The 11,703-nt window shown below is 39.7% G+C and overlaps 1 protein-coding gene across 1 annotated transcript in view; it reads right to left on the reverse strand.

Moving 5' to 3' along the window:
- Window positions 1–11,703, reverse strand: part of PPP3CA (protein phosphatase 3 catalytic subunit alpha) — a 122,590-nt gene that overhangs the window by 28,038 nt on the left and 82,849 nt on the right. Inside the window, exons 6-7 of the mRNA XM_019470575.1 lie at window positions 8,321–8,398; window positions 6,412–6,506 (exon numbers count right to left, since the gene is read on the reverse strand). Of these exons, the coding sequence (XP_019326120.1) occupies window positions 6,412–6,506; window positions 8,321–8,398 (173 nt within the window). The remainder of the gene's footprint in view (window positions 1–6,411; window positions 6,507–8,320; window positions 8,399–11,703) is intronic.

Consider the following 11,703-nt stretch of genomic DNA (forward strand, 5'->3'; position numbering starts at 1 on the left):
CCTTATTAATTTATATACCTGAATATCTTACAAAAGCAAGTTCCGATAACAGTATTTTAAAAACTATTCTCCTCTGTAAATGACCTGTACTGCTCCCCAACAAATGACTTCAAAAGCCACCTGAAGAAAAATAACACTATAGAATAGAACAGGGTAATAACAGAGACAGAAGTCTTCTAAAATATCCCTACTCTTAAAAGAATAAAATAAAGTCGGGTAGTTACCAGTATCACAAATACTTTTCTGAATTTTTAATTTAAAATCTTTCAGTTACAAGCACAACGTACACAAAATATTTTTATTAGGTAACTAATGAAGATGATATTTAATATTTAAAAAACTGGCTTTTGTTATGATTGCACAGTTCTGACTACTGCTTAGTAGTCAGAAGACGACTTCACCTGGATCAAGAAGAAAATGATTCTCAGATAATAGCAGGAGTTTCCCTGAGCTATTCTGGCCCCTTGCTTTCTTTTGGTCATAGCTCTTTTTTTCCTCTCTGTTGGCTCAGAGAAGGCTTGGGGGTTTCACCTCTGCTTCATTTCTTAGTCCACATTAACTTGATGCCAAAGTAGCTACAGGAGACCCCAGCTGCCCTGAAGGTGCAGGAATCTTTTGAAGGTTATATGACTACAGGCCACGTGGTCGCTGATGGAGGAGACAGAAGAAAGTGGGATGGGTTCCTTTGGTTATGAAACCCGTAACTGAGAAAAACCTGACTGTCTCCACCATTTGCTTATTATTCCAGGCTGCAACCTCTATAGTTTTCTTTCCAAACGTATACTCAGACAGATGCCAGCAGATCAAGCCACCAGCCACAGTTTTATCGTGTATAATCACCAACCAGAGGAAGAATCTTATTTTATTATTCTTAACAGCAACACACATTTTAACCTAATTTTGGTACTCGCTGTTGTAAATGAGTTTTAGAAGCTAATGTTTTGTAAAGTGAAGATGTGCAGATATCCTAAATGACATTATACTTCTTTCCAATGTTAGCAAACTGAGATATCGGATGCCGAAATTGCATTAGAGTGAAATGAAACACTAACGCAGCAGGCAAAGGGCATTCGTACTGCTTAGCTTTAAGCATTTAACATAGGGTACCTAAGGCTGGAAATACGGGTGGTGAAAAACGTGCCAGTAAGAAACCTCCTTCCTTCAGCTAGAAATGGAGACAGCTCTTCTAACCTTCTCAGGGTCAAATATAAGCACCTAGTGCCATCTGAGACCCCCTGGGGTATCTCCTTGGTCTCTCTCAGTTAAAGATAAGCCCGGATCACCCCTGTCTCCTGTGTCATACCTGTCAGATCCGAGTGGATGTCTCAGAACCCTCTGGCATCTCAAATGGTGCTTTAAAAGCCTACATGTTGGGAGGTGGATTAAGGCCTTAAGCAACGTGAACAACATTAAACTGTGTGACCGATAGTTCAGAATTACACAAAGACATTACATATCCTGCTTCAAGATCTGCTGAATCATTTTTCAGTATAAATTAATTGATAACATTTCCATCAGAAGAAAAAAAATGAGCATGGCAGAAATACTAGCCCAGAATGAACTACATGTTTTTAGATAAACAACCTCAAAATAATTTTAGCACACAAGTTAACTCATTTTCTTGTAATTTTTTCAGAAAACTCATCCTGTGTTTAGAAAATAAATGCAGTGAAAGGTCTCTCAAATTCTTCATACCCGAGAAAGAATTTCAATTTCTGATTTAATGCCAAATTAACTTCAGCATTAACTGTGCAACTGGGAACAGTGCCTTCTGCTCCAGCAGAGTTGCTAAGTAACCACTGCCCAAGACAGGTCAGGGATAAAGGTTAGTAAAATGCTTAAGGAGTTTAAACATTATCAAAGGAAAAAATGATTTACTATACAAGGTAATGATGTAAATAATCCAGTACAGAAGTGGGGCTAATTGCAGTTGGGAAAATTTTCCCTTACAGAATTCTGAAGATTTTTATTTTACATGTGTAATTGCGTCTTCCAAAGAAACAGTGCAATAGCGTTCAAGATTTTATCAACAGACTGCAAAAATCACTTCTGGCAAACTTCTCTGCGTTGGCAATGAGATGGCCTAGATACTCTGACAGCTCCTCTTTAAAAGCTTTTGTTTCCATGACAAGGCCTCATCACAACAGCAGAGATAAAGCATTAAAGAAAACTGATAGGGCAAACAGAAGGTTACGCTGCTTTTCTTTCTCCCAAAGTGCTATTATTTCTCAAAGATCATCCTTGTCTTCCAGGTATATTACTCTGCCTTTTTCCAATATGAAAATAATTTTCCTGTTAGACCCATTTGGATCAGGTACATTTCTTAACGTGTATCTATGGTATAGCACATGCTGATACTTTATACACGCTTCATTGATATATTACTTATCTGGTAAGTTAACAAGCATACCGATGTATAGCTGGTTTTGATTTTTCTAGTATCCCAAACTCCCCTGCATACTTTCTTTGTTTCTTTCCTTCATCATCTGCTTTTCCTTTCAGCAACACCACATGTACATTGCAGCATGTTGGAAGAGACATCATGGGGGTTTTTTCAATAGCTTCGGATTCTCTGGTGGTTATCTCACCACTAATAGTCTGTCTTCAGACAGCTAGTTAAAATAGTTCACTCAGCCAAAAAGCATGCACTTACTGAAGTGACAGCCAGACACTAAAATATGAAGTATTGCCAATGATTTACAAATAAATTGCCTGCCTCTGTAGAACTTCTGTAAAATCTTTCACTTGATTTTTTTTTTTTTTGTGTGGCACAAACAGCATTACAGCAAGCACTAATTAAGGCATTAAGAAATATTAAATGCAGGAATGAAAGTTTAGACATGGTACAAGGCCAGCAGATGATACAATGCAGTAATTTTTGGCACTCTCTCATTCTGTTGCTACAGCGAATTTCTCCTGGTGATGGGCACCCTTGAATCCAGGGGTAAACCTGTACTTACACAACTTTCTCAGAGCTTCTTGATCAGTACAGCCTTCCTCCGAGGCCCTGAAGTCACAGGTAACTATCACAATCCAATTAACATTTATCTTCTTGCATGAGGAGTTTTGATCCTCTCCAGAAGGAGTAGTCTAGAAAATCATCAATGCACCGGTATTTCTTGTAACAAGTTTTAATAATAATCTTAAAGTATCTTTTTCTTTATGCCTTTTAATAATATAAATGAGAGCAGAAATGTTTGTGAAAGCTATGAAGACACTGAACAGAAGCTCAGAAGTTGCCAAAAACCGTATGTATAAATGCCTCCCCTTTGCCAATGCTCTCCATTATAATGGATATGGAAGGCAGTAATAACAATAATGAAGAAGGATAGTCTTGGAAAGAGGAGGGACACTAGGCTCCCCATATCTAGGCAGTTTCTGAGTCTCTGAATCGCCCCCTGAAAGCATCTCTTTCTGTCTCCATTAACTACACAGGCAACCCCTGACAGGAGCCTCCTAATTGAAAAACCTAACTTTGGCACCCGAAGTTGTGCATGTGTGTGGCCTGGGGTTGTGACAGGACCAGCAGCCACATGATGGACGAATTACACATGCAGCCTTCACGAGGCAATGGCCAGTAACCAAAAGGATACAGAAAACTCCCTTCGGTGCCAGAATCCAGCAGAGCAAAGCCAACAGATATTCCCACAGTGGGTCAGTACTGTGAGACAGCCCATGCAGGGGGTCCACAGCAGCATTATTAACAGCAGATATGCTGAACATGGACTTGTTTGGGTAGCTTATCTTCAGCTACTCCTGCCGAACCTCCTTTTGCTCTAGGAATGTTGCCTCCCTACTGCTCTTTGAGGACATATCTGATCCCAGTGGCTGCTCTCCAGCGAGGATTGAATAAGCTCTTGGATAAAGTTAGCAACCAAGCCCACTCCTTCTGAAGTGCTTTGAAGAAGTACAGGAAAATACATCTGCTTTAACGGGTATGAGAACTGCCAACCTGGGGTAGAAAATGAGTATTCCTATCCCCTTGCAGCTTTTTAGAAAAATGTATTTATCTTAAACGACACTGCATTTAAAAATGACCCATTCATGTCATTGGGAGATGGAGCCTCTCAGGAATTTATTTAGGGTGACTTTATTAGCTAAGTGACAACCAGAAGCATACTAAGAATGCATACTACAAAGGAAGGCACTTACTAGTAGGAGAGTAATTCCTTTTCCAAGGACTGACAGTAACCAAAACCCCAAATGATCTGTACAAATCAATCAGGTTCTGCACCAGTGCACAATGAGTCAGCTAGAGCAACTGTCCTGTAACACCTCTGGATGGAAAAAGCCTTCCTTCGCCTCCTGAAATCAGTCAGTCAGAAGCTCTGTGTTCTTAGTTAATTCATCTGCCGCAAATCATGGAAGCCAACAAGTAGCCATGTTTTGGACTGACTGAGGACGATGGTGTTTTTCTTTCTTGAAGAGGGAAGCAAGCACCCAAACGCTATCCAGATGACAATGCATGAGCAATGCAGCATGAAAAACTATGCATGATGTACTTTAAATGCCAAGGGCCAGTGCAATCAGTCACATGAAATAATGCGTCAAGACTTCTAATGAGAGAAAAGGAGGCAGTTAAACCCAACAGAAATTCATTACAAAGCTGCTAAAGGTCAGCCTCTAAATTTACAATAGGTCATACATTAAAGAGTGGCACACCGGTGCCAATCTCGCACCACTGCTGATTTGCCTGAGCTCACTCAGAGCAAATATCGCCAGCAGTGCACCCAAACTTCACCGCAAATAACCAGTGCCTCTCAGCAGCTGGCCTACAGCCTTTCACCAGAAAAGGTTTTCCACCAGTTTTAAGACCTGCCTGCCACAGCAGAGCATCCTGGAACAAGGGAAATGACCCTCTCTTCCGAAACGGAGATAACGGAGAGGCACTTCTCTTCAGCACCCAAACTCCGTGGTTTCAAATTCAAGATTTTGAATATTATAAATCATTGCTTTACATTTAACATTTGCCTTCATGACAAAAATCTCACATTGTTCGCCCACTGCCTCCATGCATTAAGAAACAAAAAGTGACCACTTTCTGTCACCTTACTTGTACAGACCTGTCATCAGTCTGCCTTCTACCCAAAGCAGCCAACCCAGAGAGTAAACACACTTTTCCACCAACAGCAACAATGCTGCCAAGAAAATTAACACATTCCCTGTTTCATCCTGCACTTTTTTGGTTGCTAGCAGGGTCTCTATATTATTTACTTTTACAAAAATAGCTACTGACAGCTCTGCTTTTTTCTGTTTTTGCAGAATGCTTTTATTAATTTTTCCGCAAGTTAACAGGCATATTGAGAACACTGAAGTGTACAAACCCCATTATCAAACAGTGAAGTGTTTCCTTCCCTTGCATACAGTTCATGGCGTAACAGCTTTCAGATTATAAGTCTTATAATATAAAATGATGCCTGAAGAAGCTTTCTTTTGCAAGTTTAAAAAAAAAATTTAAATTTGCTTACTTCCTTTGCAGGCAAGCATCCAAATTAAAAATGTCTCTTCTCAAGAAAGATTGATCTCTTTGCAATGGAGCTACTTTCAAAAATATCATTGAGGAAAAAATTATTTTGTTTTGCTCTCAGAGGAACACAAATAACTTTACTGTCTCCTATTCCCAGTAAAGCTAAACGTTACTGCTCATTTCAAGAGACAGGAGGACAGGTTTATTAGAATGCTTTATTTTTAGAAGCATGTTTTTTTTTTCTTTCCAGTTCATTAGAGAAGTTTTCAGGGAATGCAATAAATTCATAAACTCAGAGAAGCAGAAAACACTTGTATTCAGTGGAGTCTTTATAGAGTGATCAGTGACCACTTATTTGTGCGGTAACCTTTTTTTTTTTTTTGACTAATGATATTTCATTTCCTACATAATAGTTTTCAAGTGATTAAAAAAAACACAAAACATAAAGGAACTCAGCCAATATCTATCCCATGCTTTATCCACCGATGATCTGTCAGAGATTGTTAGCTGGCTAGAGGGTTTGCATATACAAACTCCATTAATTTTATTGGAAAGGAGCAAAGGGACAAATAATTGCTTATAAGGAACACTGGGCTGTGAACATCTCACCCACAGCATTTCTTAATATACTTCTCTTAGTTGATAGAGCTGTTTTCAGTTTTGCTTCCCGTGTAACATTTACTTAATAACTTGCAATCAAAATACAGAAATATCCTAAAGCATATTAGAATTTACAGTTATGTTCAGAGGCATACATCTGCCTGTAATAAATTTAATTAGATTTGTATTATGTAATAAATGGAATGGGCATGAACTAATAAATAGAGGAAGAAAATGGGCATGAACTGATAAATTGAGAAAGGAGTGAAAAAGAAAACCAATGTAATATATTTGAGTAAAGAGAAGTACAGTCAACTGTATATTAACAGGAATTAAATTCTTACCTTTGTTATTGTATACATCTAGATAGTTTGGTGCTGAAAAAATTGTGATTAGTGAAGGGAAGCCTGTTGTTTGGCTTTTCCTGTACATACGATACCTAAAAGGAAAGAGAAGATACTAATTATTACCTAATGTTATATGTATATTTGTCACTGACCAAATATAGTGCAAAAAACCTCGTACGTTACTGCACTGGCTGTTAACAAATGCCAAGACAGAAAAACATGCATATGTGCTTTTTAAAGCCGTGGAAAAAAATATTTCCTGCAGGCTTATTCATTATATCCATTTGGGATAGCCAGGGATCCACACCATGCTCGAAAGCTGTGTCTCCGTCTGAAATTTAGTGAGCCAGAGGTGGTTTTTGTTATGAATTTGCCCAGTGCCCGTCCCGGGAGCTAGGTGGCCTCTATGTGTGTGCACCCCAAGACTTTCCCAGACTTTCCCTCCATGGGACTGCAGGTGAAGGCAAGCCCTCCATGACCCTCCAGCTGCCTGCCCTCTCTGGGCATGCAAGCGATGGCAAGGCCAGGGGAGATGGAAAGTATGAGAAGGGGAGGGGAAACAGGGCATCCAATATTTTCAGTGCTGTGTCTAATCTCATCCAGTCTATTAGCCAGTTTGTTGATGCTTGCATGTTTTCATTACCTAACCTAACCTAAGGCAGCAGCCTTATGAAAAATAAAAGGCTTATTGGACCAACATATAATCAATCAAGCATTAAACCTCCAAGTAATTGGAAGCAAACCAACCAGACAGTACTTTTGTCTTACTAAGACACAAGTAACACCAAATAGTGCTCTTTAGTCTTCAGCTACAAGAAACTGAAGAATTTGGCAAACATCCACAACAGTTGCACTGAAACCATTGTATAGTTTCAATGCAATCCCTTCTACAAAATTTTATTTTTCACCCTTTATTGGAAAGCAATACAATAAAAATGAAATTTCATTACCCTTGGGTATTTCATGCCAGTTATGTTTGGCAGGTAATAGCTTGCTTTTAATTGCATTGAGGTTTTTAAGTATGTGATAATTCAAACATTCAGAATAGCTTTTTATACACATAGTGAATATTGACTTCATTCCTACAATCTTGCTACTTTATCTTTTATTACTATTCAGGTTGGGTAAAGTTTCTACCTCCAAATAAACACATTAATAATTTATGCAAGATATGTGAAGCTATTTATTCAGCTACAAATCCTTCATTAAAATCTCACAAGTATGGTAAATTTCAATGAATAGATTTTTTTTAATAATTTTTTAAAGTGGCATAAAAAATTCGATCTTTACACTGGCAATAGTTTCATGAGGGAAACATGAACACCACCCAGTGCTTGACCTGGCTTATTTTTGCACACAGTGTCTTAATAAGCTCCTTAAATTCATTAATGATACTCCTGCATAAATCATTTTTGGCTATTGAGTTCCACAAGTTTATTTTATTGATAAAGCATAAAACCAGTAGGCCCAGAAGTTTCAGGTAGGTGTGAAAGACTTAAGAGATGACAGTTTTGGCCTTCGTGAGCCAAATCACTTCCCAGGCATGGTGGCAATCAGTGTGTCAGAAGTCTCAGGCACATTTGTAAAGCTTCTTTTTCTGAGCTGAATTTGTTTTCCTTCCCGAGTTTGGCATCCAAATAACTTTTGGTCATTTTATGCCACTTAAAATCTCTAAGGCTAAGTAAGTGGGATATATGAGGATTCATTAAGTCCTGTAACTGAGTTATAATCATGTAAAAGACATTCTAATGCCAGTGTATGTTTTTATAGCATTAATAAAAAGTGAGAGCTGTTGCAACTTAAGTTTTCCAGTTCATTCTCACTCAGTTGTTCTTTCTTTCCTTGTTCTGTTTGACAACGGTAAGCCATTATTCATTATTAGTGCCCCCTCTCCACACATACTTACCCAGCATCCTGGGCTTCATGAGCTCGGAGTATAGATAACAAGTTATTGTGCTGTAGGAATTCACATACAGCAGGGTAACTGTTGGAAGAAAATAATAGCACCTGTTATGGCATTATCAGAAGTGCCACATTTAGCTCTGGTTTTCAAAAAATGTTTCATCCAACATGCATCATTCATGAAATCAGCCCCAGCTCTGCAGGCAGATTTCAGTAGAGACAACACTAGAAGCAGCACCTTTTTTTCTCCCACCCCATAACTGCGTGAGAGGAATGCTGGAAAGATGCAATTCATTACATAATAACAATCACCTTATTGCTTATCAGAAAGAAAGTAATTTCTTTTATTATACTTTAACGTTCAGTGTACTCAGAAAGCGAAAAATGTGATATAATGGTTGCTCACAACAGAAAACCTCCTCGCCCACTAACTACAGTATGCACAGGCTGCTTATGGACACCAGATAATAAGCTGGTGTGTGGAAAGAGAGGGAGAAAGACAGAAAGAAGAAAGGCAAATCAATGTCCGAACTGAAAATGTTTGATCTTCTGAACTTCATCTCCTTAGTAAACAAGGATTATCCTTCCCCTTGGCAACTTAAAATGTAAATTCTGTGACTTCCGAAAACCCAAAAGTATGCCCACCAAATATATCTTTCCGAGACGTGTTCTACTGTGTGAGTGAAAACAAAATCATTAGGTGAAATGGTGAGAATTTCTCTATCATATTTTTCATTGTACATGGACAGTTCTGCTTTCAAGGAGAACGGAGGAGCCATTTCTTACAACCTCAGCACCCTGAAACCCACTTACTGTTTAAGACACTGAACACATAGGAAAAACACATACAAGCAGAAACATAGCATAACCTGTATGCAGTTTTGACAGCACAAGTGGGAAATATTAGAGAAAAGCTATTCAAAATTACACCTAAATAAATGTTACAGAACTTAAAATGACTCCATTTTGCTGCTTTCAAAGATAAGTTTTGTTTTTTCTGTAATGACTGTTTTCTTCTTGCTTTTAAACCGTTGATGACTCTCCATGCCTGTATTCAAGGATAACAAGCACAATGGCCATCTATCACTTCAAGACAGGAAGCAAAACCTCTCCTCCTGTTGTTAGCAATTTAATACAGAACCCAAGAAAGCCAAAACTTCCTGGCTTCCCTTGTCAAAAGCCAACTGTAGCAAGAGCAAAACAGGACAAAGCACACGCATGGAAGAGGGTAAAGGAGAAGTGACATTGGAATAAAAATTACTTGACATCTGGCAAAACCTTACCAGGCCCCTTAAAAACATCTAAGGGGTAGGAAAGAGTCTTTATTCAGATGATACCTAGAGCTCTTCCCTTTTGTCCCTCTTCGGGCCAGTCCTATACAATTTGTTTTGCCTTATCCAGATTTATTTCCCACCTTTGAAACAAGCAATCGTTCAGCTGACTGCTTTGTATTTCATGACCTTTCACCATGGTGGGAAGTGGGCACTCCTGCAAGGTAGCAGGTGGCCTCATCCACATCCCTGCAGCCCTGTGACCCTACGTCTGAAAGGCACTTCTGAACTTAACGTTCCTCACTGGCAAGGATGCAGCATGGTATTGGCTCCGTTCTCGCTAGCAGCTTAAAGAAGTTGCATTTAAAACGTTAAACCTGGGGAGAAACCAAGTGTTGCCACCTCTTGTCACTATCTGAATTTACTTCCAGTACTGGAGGTTGCCTGCACATCAGCAGCAAGACAAGCTAGCTGGGCACAGAAGTTTGAGCTGTTACTCTCTCGTAGCCCTCCATCTGACTGGAGCCTGACCAGCTCCAAGTGCCCTAGCTCCGAAGCCAATGTGGTGGAGGCAGGTCTGGCACGGGTGGAGAGTTGGGCTGCCTTCTGAACACAGCCTGCCCCAGAGCAATGTCTGACCTGAGACCAGGACCAGGAGACAGGTTTTCCTGGATTTGAGGCCCAGGATGTGACATGTAGATGTTATAATTCCCTCTTCTCATTGCTGGGCAAGATGTTGCTCAAAAAAAAAAAATCAAAACTGGCGGCAAAAGGTGTAAACTTCACATAGCAGCTCTGAAATGTCACCCGATGGTTGGAGAAAAAGCAAAACAGACCCTGCGTTAACATCCATTCATCATGTTTATTTTCCACTATTGATTCAACTCTCCTATAGTTCAAATAATAGAACACCTGGAAAGGTTTAAAGAAGGAAATACAAGGTGTTGTGGAAGACACTAAGGCATCTCCATGATAACTTCTGTGTTGGTTCTGCAGCACGATGGGCTCGCAGTGAGCCTGTAAATAACACAAACTTGCAGAGTCTCTGAATCTCCAAGTGTAACTTGCATACAGGTATTATGTTACGGGACTGTATGTATTATCAAAGACTCTGGCAAGAGCACACTGTTTTGCAGTACCTTAGGGACAAGACGCAGTCATACAGTACAATGTTATGCAAAATACTTGAGTAAAAGCTGTTGCTAAACATACTGAGCAAGCTAAAAAAACCCAAAATCTCAACTAAACATTATACAAAAGACCTGCTGTCCCAGACATGATTTCATGGACCACCTTCAGAGCTCACTTGCAATCACTTAACAGCCCCATCAGTTTCTAACTTCATCCATGAAAGAGATGAAAATTCACAAAAAAAAAAAGCAAAATCTAATGCATCATCTTCCTTCAGTTTACCCAAGAGAAACACTACTGCTTGCTTCCAACCTTCCTGAATATTTTGAAGCTGAAATGTCATTTGCAGCTAGAGGCTACAAATCCAGTATAATGGTATATTGCTGTTTTTGGACTTGACCCATCTAGCATATATTCTCAGTCACAGGTTTGGTATTTGGAACGGTCTAAAAAGATTGCCATTATAAAATAATTTCAATTAGTGGGGTATCGTTTTGGCAACTGCAGTGATCTCAAATGCTGATAGGCTGCCATTCAAACCACTGGCAAATGAGAACTAATCGTAGAATGCTTTGGGTTGGAAGGGACCTTAAAGATCATCTAGTTCCAACCGCCCCCTGCCAGGCAGGGACACCTTCCACTAGACCAGGTTGCTCAAAGCCCCATCCAACCTGGCCTTGAACACTTTGGGGCATCCACAGCTTCTCTGGGCAACCTGTTCCAGTGCCTCACCACCCACCACCCGAAGAGTTTCTTCCTTATATCTAATCTAATTCTACCCTCTTTCAGTTTAAAACCATTACTCCTTGTCCTATCACTACATGCCCTTGTAACAAGTCCCTCTCCAGCTTTCCTGCAGGCCCCCTTCAGGTACTGGAAGGCTGCAATAAGGTCTCCCCAGAGCCTTCTCTTCTCCAGGCTGAACAACCCCAACCTCTCTCAGCCTGTCTTCATAGGAGAGGTGCTCCAGCCCTCTGATCATCTT

The sequence above is a fragment of the Aptenodytes forsteri genome, unplaced genomic scaffold (genome assembly GCF_000699145.1).
Source record: "Aptenodytes forsteri isolate BGI_AS27 unplaced genomic scaffold, ASM69914v1 Scaffold93, whole genome shotgun sequence".
NCBI lineage: Eukaryota > Metazoa > Chordata > Aves > Sphenisciformes > Spheniscidae > Aptenodytes > Aptenodytes forsteri.